At 39.3% G+C, this 16,147-nt stretch overlaps 1 protein-coding gene across 2 annotated transcripts in view; it reads left to right on the forward strand.

The window, feature by feature from the left end:
• LOC121321478 overlaps positions 1-16,147 on the forward strand; it is a 61,773-nt gene that overhangs the window by 10,475 nt on the left and 35,151 nt on the right. For both annotated transcript variants that reach the window (XM_041260443.1, XM_041260444.1), the window contains one exon: positions 15,669-15,784. In XM_041260443.1, coding sequence (XP_041116377.1) covers positions 15,669-15,784 — 116 coding nt within the window. The remainder of the gene's footprint in view (positions 1-15,668; positions 15,785-16,147) is intronic.

A 16,147-nucleotide genomic window follows, 5' to 3' on the forward strand; every position in this document is an offset into this window, starting at 1 on the left:
GAGTTGGCCCACTTTTTGACACAAAGTAGTCGTAACTCTTGGTCATACTTTCAGCCCGTCTGCGTTCTTGCCGGTGTTGACTTGTGACTAGAGTTGCCAACAGGCTCCAAAATCCCGGGACAGTTTGAGACAGGATTTTAAAATTGCCTGTCTCGTGAATTAAGTGAATGTGTTAATTTGCTCATACATATTTTTTTGAGCAGCAAACAAGTAAAACTGATTAGCTGTTCTCCATACAGCCTCCGATCAGATGTATGGAACAGCTGATCAACATTACTGATTTGATGGGGAAAGTGCATACAGAAAATAAATAGCGATGTTAACTTATTAGTGACTCAGATATATAAAAAGAATAACAGTAATGCAAATGAAAATACATTGTATTCCTTATTGTTGTTATTGTTCAAGTGGTTGCTGTGCATGTTAGCACCAATATTCATTTTAGCAAAGGTTAATTTCATTCAGTTTAGAGGCAAGTTTAAAATCCTGTTCATGTTTATTGGTTTCCTCAAAAACTTGCTCACTGGCTTGCGACCATGCGACAAAGACAAGGCTGTACGACTTTTCAGAAAAGACGCAGCTCTTGGCAGTGCGGATGATGTCATTCTGACCGTCAGAGACCGCTGACTGAGACCAAAAATTGGGTTGCAGTTGGAAGTATAAACCAGCCTTTATACTGATGACAGCAGACTAGCCATAAGAAAGTTTTAACCAAGGCCAGAGAATTATCTTTAGCATCTTATTCTTGATTCATTATATTGAGTGAAAAAAAACCCGATTAGCCTACCCAGTGAAATCAGCTACCTCTTTTTTCCACAGCAATCCCTTTCCTACAGGAGTGGATTAGCTGCTGAATTCTCTGATTAGCTGCTCCAGTTAATGAACCCGAAACGAGTGATCGATAGTTAAGCAGCATCATTATTAGGGCCTGTGTCTCCCTGCTACCTGCAGTTGTCTTGTCAGCTTGCTTTCTGGCTGCTCAGATTGCGAACCTGCCCACAAAGGGAGACTGCAGCTGATCAATGAGACAACCTTCGATATTTAATTAAGAACAAACAGAACTTTTATTACATGTGTATTTTTTCTTGGGAGGGGGCTAATTTTAGGGCTTTCTATGCTCATGAAAGTATTGTTTTTACAAAAATGTGTAACTGACTGTGGTTGACTTGACTCACAAATCAATTTTTTCAAAATTCCGGGGGGGGGGGGGGGGGGGGGGTTGAGCATTCTCCTAAATGTGTCTCATGAACCTCATCAAGTTTCTAAAATACAGGGAAACTTGGTGACATTGGGGATTGAGGCTATCTAACTCTTCAGGTTAATTTGATGGCAAGCCAAACTAACCTAAATACACTGGGTAATGGCTCGATAGGCTGTTCATCCAGCCTGAGTACAAAGAATTTCATCTAAACAGATTTGAACACTGATTGCTTCAATCACTAACAAGAGGAGGCTTTGGGAAAACCCAAGATCTCCATCGGCGTGTGCGAGTCTCTTAATGGCGTTTTTGTCTTTAAAAGTAAGTAAAATGCCAGGTTTGGTCTGAATTTAATATTTAAACTCTGGTGGTATTTAGGTGCTTCCGCTGTTTGGTAGACCCCAAAATCTTTTGAGATTCATGAGTTAGACGTGCTGCTAATCGTATTTGTGCAAACACTCATGAGTTAGACTTGCTGCTAATCGTATTTGTACAAAGACTCATGAGTTAGACGTGCTGCTAATCGTGTTTGTGCAAAGTTTTTCCCAATTGAGTCAGTCGTTGCGTTGCAAAACACAAAAAAACTTTGCTCTGCTTCGACCCTCATTGCAAGGGCTCTGGCCCTGCTGCCCAACTTAGTTATCCAGTGAAAATCCAACAAAACTGAGCATGTGTCTACTGAGTGCAAACTGTAGACTCCTCAAAAGGGGCGAGGTGTGCCTCCAGAGCGGCAGGAATGAGGCATGATTTAAATGCAATGGGGGGGGAGCTTACATTGCCCTAGTCAGCAAATAAGCAGATTCAGGAGTACTAAAATTCATATCACGCACTCACTTAAACATAATAAAATAAAGTAAAAAGGATACTTCGAGTGGATGATGTGTTTATTTGTGGCCAGTCAAGTCTCATGACAAATGTAACCAAGTATAGTTGGATAAAAAGCTATTTTCACTTGGAAGCCTTTTATCACAGATAGTGGCTTGCACAGCCAAATGGACGATTCATTACATTGATTTTTTTTAAACAAAAAAAAAGAATAGGCACTTTCCTGCTGGATAAGAAAACAACAACAGAGAAGGAAGCAAATCCATAAATCATCTATAGCTTCTCTTCTGCATCATTTCAGCACAGTTGTTTTGTAAAAGTCAAGAGCAGTTCTTAATTGTTACATGAATTCCAAGCCCCCAGTAGGTGATTTGGCATCAGAATCCTTAGAAGCAGCATTTTTGGGGCGTTTAGGCTTTTATATAGGTATTTGGGAAAAATGAGGCGTGTATTTAAATTAAACATGGTTTTTAATTACTTTTTTGCACTGTAATGTTCTTGCCGGTGGCTGTGAATAGTGTGTTGTGTGAGCATAAGCAGTTTTTGAGCATGTCATGGATTTTTGGAGTTCTGGAATGTACTTGGCAAATGTACTTGGAGTGTAACCATGAACCTGTCCCCAATATGTCCTCGGAGGTGAGACATGATTTTGAGCTATGCTGAGGCTACAGAAGTGAAGTGTGTTCAAATTTCATCAGGATGTGATAACCGGACATGGGAATGCTACCAAGGAGAATACTTGAGTGCAGGTTATTCTGATAAATACAGCAGCCATATTAACTTGGTCTTTATTAGTGTATCATATCACAGCACAAGCCACCCATGCACGGTAGAAACAGCACCATTACCCACAGTGAACTTCCATAATAAAATGTTGAGGAAGCTGATCAAAATTCAGAATCCTGTCCGCCAGTGGCTTGAGCAGCAGGTTTTTCTCCTGTGATTTTTTTAAAACTGTTTGAGGAGAAGGTATTTTTAAGTTTCCAAGATCAAACTGATGTTTAACGATTCAGATCATGGACAGATTCCCCCCCCTAAAGTTTTGAATCCAAAAGGCACTTCTGCTGTCTTTTAAGTTGAAAATTAGCATCTTATTTACAGGCAACTTGTAGTTGTTCAGTAATTAGGTCCTTGGCATTGAGCGCTGATTCAGTGGAGCAGACTTTATGAAAGAGATTTATTAATGGGCGATGTGAGAGAGGTTGCTAAACCAATGGAGGTCAGGAGACGGGCAGCCAAAATAGAGCTCATCAGCAAAAACACTTGAGTTCCTTGTGCTATAAAGAATTCTGTCTTGCTGCTTGAGGAATTGTTTAAATTAATATTAAATAATTCTGAATTGAAAGAGATTATGGGGTGTTTTGCACGAGGAGCGTGATAGATGACTCCAGGAAGCAGAGTGCTCCAATTGCTTTTCCAACAAACCCACACTAGGTGTAGCGAACAAACTTATGGAAGTCACTATTGTGAATGAGTTTACCAAGCAGAAAGACATGGAATCTAGTGCAAACTCCAGAAGAGGGGGCAGAGGGTGGCTACTGTGCAGAACAGATTTCATGAAGCAGAAGTTTCCTGTTTAAGGATCCACATTTGGTTTCTGCCTGTCTGCTAGTGTAGTGCAAGTCCCTCTATGTGTCTTTATATAGGCTGCTGCGGTCATCATATATTATATCTGCCCTCCTGCACGGGGAATGTCATTACTGTTTTCACCTTCATCTTAATTAGAAAGTATTAGAGCCCCCTTGCAGCTCTCAGTCTCTAATTAATAGGTCTGGTCCAAGGGAAAGCTCAGAGCTTTTAAGATGCTCAATTGTTGACTGATTGGAGCTGACTGTTTGGGATGAGATGTGACAGGCTGTTCTCTGTTGCAATCAGATCTAAAGACTTACCCTGACAGCAATTAGAAACAGCACCACGCAGACTCTAAGAAATCATTGCGGTTCCCCTGATGAAATTTGTCAAGCTGTCCGCAGCTGTTTCATGACTTGGGCTGAGTAGTTTCTCTCTCTCCTCTCTCTCTCTCTCTCTCTCTCTCTCTGCCAGTTTATTCTGTTGGTCCTGCTTAGAGAGACGTACCCATAAAAAATGTTTACCATAGTAAAAATATAGGGTAATTAAGCATAGTTAAGCATATGTAAGCATTCTCAGGTGGCTTAGCTAGTACAATGGTAAAAACATTGGAAAACTGCTAAATTACTGTGCATAATAAGGTATATATAGGTAAAGCATCTTGAGACAAGCTTGCAGCAGTGTAGAAAGTTAGTTAGTCTGTTACTAAAACGTAGTGGGACAAAGTTACAGATTTGCAAAGTTTTTTTAGTGATTTTAAAAACAGTTGCTGCTTCACAGCTAGGAATAGGCTACACCTTTTGCTTATATAAGTATTTCCTTCTGAGCTTGGGGAACATGATATGAGCCTCCCACTGTAACACAACACATTGAACTCCCAATTAAGTATTAACCTATTAATGAAACCCCCAGTCTTCTGCATGACTTTGCAGGGAGCGGCAGTGGGGACAATTACCACATGCAGTGGTCATGCAGTTTACCGTTTACAAAGTATACATTGTTCTTCATTCAAGTAATTCACTGGGCAGGTTGACCTGTACTAGCAAAATTTATTTATGTGAACACTAGTCCATTAGCAGCTGGGTTGAATTCAATTTCAAACTGGTCTTCCCCACATAGTTGAATATTCCTGTAAAAAAATAAATAAATACATTTGTATTGCATGCTTGGAGCGCTTTACCAAATTCTTTCCATTAAAATCTATGCAAAGAGAAGCTATACGGTTTATTCTATTGAACTTTACCACCAACTGATTGTGTGTGTGTATGTATGTATGTATGTATGTGTGTGTGTATGTATATATATATATATATATATATATATATATATATATATATATATATATATATATATATATATATGACATCTCAGAGTGAATATTATCAAACAGCCGGGTAGTCGTTGCCCATAAACGGAGGGATATGACGGGTTAGCGACATACTGTTCGATGCCACAAACACAAGTTGCTGGGTTCCGAGCTGACATGATACATTTGAACCGCACACTTCATTGTATTTATTCATTCAAGGGATTAAACGGAAGATGCTCGTTCAGACCATACTGACGCTATCCAGTGAGGTGTGCTGCTGCCTGCAAATCAAAAAGGAGCTGATATGCTCATAAATGATAAACCCTGAGGTCCCGGGAATGCATCACCCCTCTGTACATGTAAACGAGGAAGGGAGAGCCATGCCGCTCCAGAATGGCATGACAGCCTCATCCCTCTCTGTCTCCCTCCATCCATCTCACACTCCCTTGACAGGGCTAGCAAAGCAGAACGCTGCCCGCTGGGCAGGTAATTGATATTCACTACCTGCACCCTGCTATAGTGGGGGGAAAAAAAACAGATTGACTTGAATTTATAAGACACTAAGTTGTTTTATTTTGTACCTGGCACAAAAGGCTAGTGTACTTAATTTATTTGTTTTTTAATGATTTTCATTGTGAGCGCAGAATACTTGCTTTGTAGCTACATCGATTTTAGACCGGAGCCTGATCAATTGAGTTAAAGTCTTCCCCTCTACAGCAGCTCAAGGCATTCTTCTGGCTTAGCACTGTTGGGAATTAAAGAAGGTGAATAGGGACTGTCTGAATCAATCTGTAGTTATTTAGAATGGAGGAACCACCACACACACACAGGTCCCAAAGCACAATAAATATGTATTAAAGAGATGCCTTTCTCTTCTCATTAATTGGGGATCAAAGAAGTGATATCTTTCCCTGATTTTTGTTTACTCTGGTGGAATACACAAACAGGCAAGGTGATTTGTATACACGTGTAGAATGTGAGATAAAGACCTTGGAACAAGCTTGGAGACTGGAGCATTCACTGACCCAACACGAAAGGGGTCAGTTGTCATTATGGGTTGGTTTGGTGAGTAATAGGTTCAAGTCACTCTAAGAGACCAAAGCCAAGTGTGACGAATTTGTAGCTCCACACCCCAGAATCCAGTCCAGCTGCTTTAACCTCTAGTTTGACAGTATAGATTCTAAGAACATTTCTTTAACACATATTTTCAATTGGGCTTGCAGAAGTATATATTATGCATTGAGAGCTTCAGAGTTTACCAATAGTTATTTATAAAAAAACAAAACAAAAAACACTATGATCTTTCAGACAGCCTTGTATTGTTCTGTAAATGATCAGCCATCACAATAGCTATCGCATTACCCATTGATTTTTATATACGGTAAATATGCAAAAATTGTAACTGAACTTTGAAACACAGTCTGTACTGTTTATAACAGTCCTCGACAGACAGTTACGTAACATTGTGTCCTAATAAGTGCGCAGAAGTTATTGACCCACCTGATTGTGCAGAAATTACTTGATTAGACCATTTGATTGCACAGGCTTGCAACTGATGCATCTGTTTGACTGAGCTGGTACACAAAGAAAAACCTACATGAACCCTAGTTTTATAACCTGTGCCCTTGTAAATATTAAATGTACTTCTTTGGGTGTAAAGTTCAGAACAGAAGTATGAGACTGGGACTGATTTACATGTGTAAACGGGTGTTTCTGTTCACATTCTTGGGACCTTGGGGTTTATCATTTGTGAACAAAGCCGTTCTCTCTAAATTTACATGCAACACGCCTCGCTTGATAGCGGAGTTTTGTTTCAATGATAATTTTCTACTTAATCTCCCAAGTTAATAACTATACCTAAATATGCCATGCAAGTTTAAAGCCGGAAGCCTTTTTATTGTGTGGAGGTGCACTGTTCTGCTATCTGAAATCTATCTACCCCAAAGTTTAGCATTTGTTATTTAAGCAACTACTCACCCCAAAGAAGCTGACATAATTACAAATAGATTTTTAAAAACTGCTGTTAAAGGACCCTTAACATTGTCAATATTTAGTTTGGTCTGAAAGCGAGTTGTGTTTTCAAAATCCTTGTTCCCTTTATGTAATTGTGAAAGTAAATCCGATGTGTTAGAATGAGTTCAGCTGGGCAGTGATGTGATGTGGAGAGCAGAAGAGAGATTGCCACTATATGTGCCTTCTCTATAGCCTAGATTCATGGTGCACTAAATGAACGTGTACAGAAATACATATTGTGCCTACCATCCACAGTAAAAACGATCTATAGAAACACGAACTATAGTGTTAGAAACTAACAGGAAATTGTTGTGATTTACCTTAAAATGGTTAACAATGGATAATGCAAATATTATTTCTTAATAGTCCTCATAATTCCAAGGAGGCCAGGCCCTCCAGAATGGAGAGTGGACGGTATTCTCCTTTTCTGCTTGAAGCTTGCATTCGAGTTCGGGGTGATGGGCTCTAATGCACTTTTGCATACTGGTCTCTGGACACGTATGTATATAGTAGGGGTGAGACGATACACCAAGGTCACGCACGATACACAAGCCACTCGTAAGAAATGCGATATGTTTTGTCATCTATAATAAATAGCTTTACAGGAAACAGGAAACAGTCTTTCGGCGAAACAATGTCAATTCTTATAGCCTATCCTCCCTCACAAATGACAGACTCTTCGTATGTATAATAAATAATAATTGACTCCGGATTATGATTAGGACGCATTAAAAGGAGAGCAATACATTAAAACTGGTAAAAGGAAAAAAAAAAAACTTACAGCTATCTTTTTATATGAAATAAAATGCTCTCTCACAAAAGGAGACAAAACATATATAGCACCTGAATACAAAAATGATTAACTAGTAAAATTACAGTCATAGACAGCAGCGTGTTTCTACAGACACTGCTCGCTTCCTGGTTCCTCTCTGTCCACAACAAGGCTGTCTCCGCCTCCTCTACACTCCCATTGGCCAGAATCACCGCTGTCTCAACTCCGATTGGCCAGAATCACTGTTGTCTCAACTCCCGTGTGTGTGTGTGTGTGTGTGTGTGTGTGTGTGTGTGTGTGTGTGTGTGTGTGTGTGTGTGTGTGTGTGTGTGTGTGTGTATAGTTATTTGGGCCTAATAATAATAATGTTTTTATCGAAGTTTCTTTTTTTTCTAAATTTCGTTTATTTATTGTTAAAGTAATTTATATATATATATATATATATATATATATATATATATATATATATATATATATATATATATATATATATATATATATAGGGTTAGGGTTAATCATGCTCCTTGCAAAGGAGCCGGCTCTTGTACAGCGGTATCGGCACTATGCATCAGTATGAGAGATACCAGGTTCGTGCCCGCCCTCCGCCTCTGTGTGGATTACTATTATATATATATAATTTGGGTTGGGGTATTTTTTATTCACAAAGCCAAATGATCTAGTTTCTCAGTGGTTAATACCTCCTGTAGCTGCCCACCTCTGTTGGGCAACAGATTGGCTTCATCTTTTTTTTTTTTAATTTCCTTGCTCTCATCATGCAACCTCTTTTGGCAGTCTGCTTGTAGCATGTGGCGTAGCTGCCAGTGTTCACATGTTACAGATATGTTGCCAGATTGTATTTCCGCTCCCCTGTGGCAATCCCAGTGTGGTGCTGCTACCACTGCCCTTCATTTTCCACAGTTTCAGAAACGCTCCTTTACCCCTCTGCAGAAACCAAGGGGGAAATAGCGTCAAATGACATTCCATTTTTTGTATATGTTAATATTTAATTCTTTTCTCCAAATAACATATTATCAATTCATTATAAACAACATGTATGTATTTCATAAAGTTTCATAAATATCAGAGTCATTCGATGCATGTACAATCAAGCAGTTAACATTGAAGACATTATTATACCTTGTATCCCAGTTTAAACACTATGAATACAGCGTGACTCGCACAGGGCTGAAAACCAGCTGTCCTCAGAGTTGGTCAAAAGCAGATGACCTCTAACAACCTTCCAGACAGGGATTCGTTTTTGTCAATGAAAGTTGGTAAATTCAAAATGAAATGCGATGTTATGGCCAGAGTAGGCGTTGTTCTGCATGATTTGTAAATAATTCATTTTATTGTACCTGCTTTCCCAAAGGCTAGAATAACCATTTCATCCTTTGGGTGATACATATCTTCAAATGCACCGTTGAAAGCATTCACGTTTTAATAGTCTCCAGTTATGTTTTGTATTTTCGCCTGTCCCCAGTTTGGTTCTACACAAGTGTAGTGGTTTAATGAACTGTAGAATCTCAGGACAGATCGTGTTATATTAAGGGTTATTTCGAAGCTGGTATTGCCTTGAGGGGAATACGCTGGAAATGCTGTATAAAATTCTAACATAACACTGACGTGGTCGACTCAGACAAGAGTAAAAAGACACAGGCCGCTTGAGTTTGACCTCTGAGAAAATGATCTGGGATAAAAAAATAAATAAAAATGCCCGATTGGCAAAGGCACGAATTTCACCGATGTGAGAATTCCGAAACCACTGGAATATGTGGTGATTTTTAGTCCTGTGCAAATCAGGCTTTAGACTGAAGCACTGCCAGCATTTCATTGACAAAATATACTAAACATAATCCATATGAACGGCCTTAATTAACACGAATTAGCTACTCATTCCAGAGAAAAAAGAAAGAGAAACTGTAGTTTGACGACATAATTAGAATAATTCAAGTGTTTGTCAAAACTGAAATCTGTATGTAAATTAGTTTTATTTTCAGGTGTTCTGATGCTCCTACGCTGTCTGAACCATTTCAACAGAACAGGGGAATTTTTTGTTTATTATTATTATTATTATTGTTATTATTATTATTGTTCAGTATATATTAAGATGTAGGATCCTCTTCATAAAACTTCAAGGACATTTTTAAAGAATCATTTATTAAGGACTGTTTTGTTGCACACTTGGTATGACAGACTCATCAGAATAGAGCTTTTGTTGGCATTGTTGGTGGAAATGTACCTAAATTAAATTTAAACCCTGGGAATCATATTGAATAAAGGGATGTAGATTCCTGATGTATAGACCCCTACTGTTCATTAAACCTCTGCATGCCCTTCAAAACCGACTAGCCAATAACGCACAAAAATCCCCACTTGTTCTGAAACGTTCTTCGCTCTCTTCTGTGCTTAATCTATGGCTCTGCTTCAGAGTTATGGGCTGAGGCTTTCCTTTTTACAGCACTGGGGATCAGGCCACAATGTTTTTATCTCGGTACTAAGACCTTCAAGAGTCTTGTTGTACACACCCCAGTACTTTCAGCAACAGAAAGACATGATGCAGAGTTTTCTTTGTGTTCCTCGATTTTATTAATGACCGAAATTCTCTTGCAATCTGGGTGAGGATGCAGTTACCGATTGGGTCTGTCTGGCTGTTTGTCCACAAGCTGAGGATGGCCTCACGAAGTCTCACTCAGTCTCATTGAGTGGCAGGTCGGTATGAGCGGGGTACACACACTTACTAACAACCTCAATGCCCCAAGTGTTGGTAACTGTTTAATAGCAATTCATTATTTTATCATAATATAGTGGGCCATGCCGAAACCAGTATTTACACCTGTAGTAATTATTTTTACACTGACCATTGTGTATTAGCATGGTCTGTCTAAAACACAGACTGTGGCGGTGCAGTTTTGATGCACTGCAGATTTAAATCTGTATCTCTGTGGAATAATCCGTGAGACAGATCCAAAACGTCTGCTCAGGTCTACATAAGGTGCACACTGGGATCCCTTGTACTAGGATTGTGCAACAGGCAGGCTGCTATATACATATTACCAGCAGGAGGAGCCCTCATACCTGTTACAATGTATATCAGGGGTAAGCAACCTGTCCTGGAGTGCTACAGACATTTAGGTTTTTGCTTTACCCAAGCCCTAATTGATTCAATGATTGGCTTAAATTGGTCAGAGTTGCCATGTGTTCCAGGTATTTAGCAACTGGTGATTAAGCGATACCTACAAAACCTGCAAGATTGTGGCTCTCCAGGACAAGGATTGCCTACCTCTGCTGTATATCGCCTCATCTTTTAAAGCTAGCACACGTTTACATTGCAAACCACTGTTATTCAAGCTTTGTGCCAGAGTGTTTTATTCATTTACTTATTCATTGTAGACGTTGAAACCTGAGAGTCTTTAGTCAGCACTTAGATTGACAACAGGAGGGATTACATGGGTTTGCATAAGAAAGGTAATGTAAGTAAATGTGTGAGTAATTTGTGAATTTCCTTTATTCTGAGTGTGTAAATATCTATATCTGTGTGTATACTTATATATATATACACACACACACAGATTTATATATTATATATATAAATCTGTATATATAGCTAGATCTGTCTATCTATCTATCTATAGAGACAGAGGTATGATTCATTAAGCAATGCTAATGGAATTGCGGGTACTAAGATGTAAAAGTTCTCCCTGTTTGCAGGTCCGTTTCAGCTTCCCTTAAGGAACTGGGGGAGGAATACAAACAGTGTGCAGACATTTCACATTCAGTAATTTGTTCTGAGAGAAATGATACCCAGAGCTAAACTTTGATTTGAAATGAAACACTGTGGGCCTTTCCCAGCTCCTGGCCGTGATCACCCCGCAATGTAAACACAGGACCGAGCAACCCATTCAGTGTAGATTATTCTCTGTGGAGGACGATCCTGCTCTTCCGCACTTAGCATTTATATTACAGTTGAACTTGTAAGTTTGCATTCTTTTAAAACAAGAAAGTGGTGCATACACAGGGGGATGAGTTGGTCAGGGGATTCAGAGAAAGAAACACTGTAAGTAAGATAAATATTATATACCGATAGCAATTCCTCCAAAATGTGATAGTGTGGGAAGTGGGGGGTTGTATTAAATGAATGCTATGTTCAATATCAGAACTGCAGGTTGCTGTCATTGCGCCACTAAGGTGGCTATATTCCGAGGACAGAAATTCAATAAAATAATTTTTAAAAGTGCCTGTTGAAATTCATACTTTCCAAGTATCTTCATATTAAAATAAAGATCTAAAAAAAAAAAACAGTAGTTACTTTCTATTCATATAGAATAGTACTTACACAAAAATTCAGGAGTCCAAAGCCTATGGTAATTAATGTATGCACTATTTAAAAAAAATAAATAAATAAAAAAGTAAAACTTGATCTTGAGCTTTGACCTGTCAGTAAGGTCAAATGTAAAACTAGCTTCTAACTCCTTACAGATTGCAGATAGGGTCATGGTTACTGTGGAACACAGATAGGAACCCATGTGCGCTCTGTCCAAAAATTAACTTTCATGTGACCTTTTGCCTCTCCATAAGGCCAATGTAAAAGTAGCTTATAACTCCTTAAGGAGTGCAGATAGGGTCATGTTAAAAATGGAACACAGAATGTAACCTATATATTTATCCAAAAAGGTCCTTGACTGTAACCTTTTACCACTCTTTAAGGTCAAATGCAAAAGTGGCTTATAATTCTTAGAGAGTGCAGATAGGGTCATGATGACTGTGGAACATGTATAGGAAACACATATGCATGCTATCCAAAAATGACCTTAACATTGACCTTTGACCTATGAAGTTTGTGAAAAGTAAATTTGCTGCATCAATAAACATGGAGGCCACGAGCAATTTAAATTTCAGCATATATTGTACTATTAATCAGTGGTAGAATGTAATACAATCTTCAAAGTTCAAAGACTAGTACAGACCAATGGTGTTGCTATGCCACAGGGGAAATGCAGTCATGGGTCACATGGTCTGGCACTTAGCCCCTGGTCATTGTTGCTTGAAGCTATTATTATTATTATTATTATTATTATTATTATTATTATTATTATTATTATAAAAAAAAAAGATACCTATTCGTCACATATGTATCACTTACTATTGGTGAGTTTGATAACCAATGTAAAGTGTTATTGAGGAACCTTCGACACTTCAACGGAAGCTGTGAAGTTGCATGCAATTTGTAGTAATTATTATACCTACACACATGTGTATGTAGGTATATTTATCTACACACACGTGTGTGTGGGTGTGTGGTATATATATATATCTATATATATATTATATATATATTATAGAGAGGAGAAGAGAGAGAGAGAGAGAGAGAGAGAGAGAGAGAGAGAGAGATACTGTTTGAATATGTTATTTAAATGGTTTGATTGTGGTAGCTGTGTAATATGTTTTACAAATGTATTGCGGTTTGATTTTTTTACTATGTACTGTACAGTGCTTTGACATACTTCTGTATAAAAAGCACTATAACGGTGCAAATAAATAAATAAATAAATAAAACATCATTAGCATCCTGAGGAATTGGAACAATTTAAGCGTTTTGTTATTAGGCTCAGTTCTAATCAGTACCCTGTATTTTTCTACATGTCAATCAATAAATACCACAGTTCAGAAAAAGAGAGAAAAACAGTTGTGAATAACCACAACTGGAAATGAGAAGCCGCTCATAACTGTAATGCTGTGTGTGAGAGAGACTGGAAATGAGAAGCAGCTCATAACTGTAATGCTGTGTGACAGCAGACTGGGAATGAGAAGCAGCTCATAACTGCAATGATGTGTGTGAGAGAGACTGGGAATGAGAAGCAGCTCATAACTGTAATGCTGTGTGTGAGAGACTGGGAATGAGAAGCAGCTCATAACTGTAATGCTGTGTGTGAGAGACTGGGAATGAGAAGCAGCTCATAACTGTAATGGTGTGTGTGAGAGAGACTGGAAATGAGAAGCAGCTCATAACTGTAATGCTGTGTGACAGCAGACTGGGAATGAGAAGCAGCTCATAACTGTAATGCTGTGTGACAGCAGACTGGGAATGAGAAGCAGCTCATAACTGTAATGCTGTGTGTGAGAGAGACTGGGAATGAGAAGCAGCTCATAACTGTAATGCTGTGTGTGAGAGAGACTGGGAATGAGAAGCAGCTCATAACTGTAATGCTGTGTGACAGCAGACTGGGAATGAGAAGCAGCTCATAACTGTAATGCTGTGTGTGAGAGAGACTGGGAATGAGAAGCAGCTCATAACTGTAATGCTGTGTGTGAGAGAGACTGGGAATGAGAAGCAGCTCATAACTGTAATGCTGTGTGTGACAGCAGACTGGGAATGAGAAGCAGCTCATAACTGTAATGCTGTGTGTGAGAGAGACTGGGAATGAGAAGCAGCTCATAACTGTAATGCTGTGTGTGAGAGAGACTGGGAATGAGAAGCAGCTCATAACTGTAATGCTGTGTGACAGCAGACTGGGAATGAGAAGCAGCTCATAACTGTAATGCTGTGTGTGAGAGAGACTGGGAATGAGAAGCAGCTCATAACTGTAATGCTGTGTGTGAGAGCAGACTGGTAATGAGAAGCAGTTCATAACTGTAATGCTGTGTGTGAGAGACTGGGAATGAGAAGCAGCTCATAACTGTAATGCTGTGTGTGAGAGACTGGGAATGAGAAGCAGCTCATAACTGTAATGCTGTGTGACAGCAGACTGGGAATGAGAAGCAGCTCATAACTGTAATGCTGTGTGTGAGAGACTGGGAATGAGAAGCAGCTCATAACTGTAATGCTGTGTGTGACAGCAGACTGGGAATGAGAAGCAGCTCATAACTGTAATGCTGTGTGTGAGAGACTGGGAATGAGAAGCAGCTCATAACTGTAATGCTGTGTGTGAGAGACTGGGAATGAGAAGCAGCTCATAACTGTAATGCTGTGTGTGAGAGAGACTGGGAATGAGAAGCAGCTCATAACTGTAATGCTGTGTGTGAGAGACTGGGAATGAGAAGCAGCTCATAACTGTAATGCTGTGTGTGAGAGAGACTGGGAATGAGAAGCAGCTCATAACTGTAATGCTGTGTGTGAGAGAGACTGGGAATGAGAAGCAGCTCATAACTGTAATGCTGTGTGTGAGAGAGACTGGGAATGAGAAGCAGCTCATAACTGTAATGCTGTGTGACAGCAGACTGGAAATGAGAAGCAGCTCATAACTGTAATGCTGTGTGTGAGAGAGACTGGGAATGAGAAGCAGCTCATAACTGTAATGCTGTGTGTGAGAGAGACTGGGAATGAGAAGCAGCTCATAACTGTAATGCTGTGTGTGAGAGAGACTGGGAATGAGAAGCAGCTCATAACTGTAATGCTGTGTGACAGCAACAGCAGTTCTGTCTGCTGCCGTTTAAGCCAGCTGCTGTGCACAGTTAAACTGTAATGCAGTGCTGCACAAACTATTCCAGTGCTTAACCCAGTTTAAACTGAACACTGTGCTAGAGACAAGAGGCTTCAACTGGCAGGGCCTTTAAAGGGTTACCATGGCATTTCTGCACTGTATTTTCTGCATTTATTCCATGCTTTCCCCATAATTTAACCAGGTTTGCCAATTTATTATTATTTTTTTTTGTCAGTGATCTTTATAGAGAGATGTATTCTACGCAATATGATTTAGCATAGCAAAGAATATGTGATATACAACATGCAATCTGTCTCTCTCTTTCTTGACTGGGACTGATTACAAACAGGGTTCGTAAAAAAAGTTTTTGTTTTCACGGTCTGAAATGGCTAGACAGGGGAAGATCAAATTGTTACATGGCAGGTTTCAGTTATCAGTCAGTCGGAAATTGCTATGTCAGCAGTGTCTCTTTTTTATGTTTGGGTTAAGCAGTGCAATAATAAACAGGGGAAGGTGTATCTACATTTCATTCCCAGTATTAATTGGCCTGTCTGTCTCTTTCAGATGTGCGGAAGAGTGATCGCTCCACTGAAGCTTGCGCACAGAATTAAGCACCTGAAAAGCGGCTTCATTGAAACGGGCCGTGTTCAGCTGTACGAGTTCCTGGACCTGCTTCCTCTGTGAGTCATCCCAGCCCTATTCATCCTTTATTCAACTGCAATCTGTTTTATCTTTTTGTCTTAGTGACGTTAAACACTCTATCGCTTTAACTCTTGACTGTTAAACTCACAGTGACACTTTAAACTTATTTTGAGCCAATTCTGTTTCCTAATTAAACTCAGAAAAAGCTTTTAATTACAAAACAATGTCACTTGTCTTTACCTTCATATCTTGACTGAGCCTGATTCTGTTTCACTAAATTTTTATTTCAAACAGACTTGACAAATGACGTTAATTGCCCATCGCTGATCCTAATTGCATTTCATTCTGGGAGTCATCTAGTTTGCTGTTGTGCTTTTGCTATTTTCACTCGTTTAACAGAG

This window comes from Polyodon spathula, chromosome 10 (assembly GCF_017654505.1).
Source record: "Polyodon spathula isolate WHYD16114869_AA chromosome 10, ASM1765450v1, whole genome shotgun sequence".
Lineage (NCBI taxonomy): Eukaryota > Metazoa > Chordata > Actinopteri > Acipenseriformes > Polyodontidae > Polyodon > Polyodon spathula.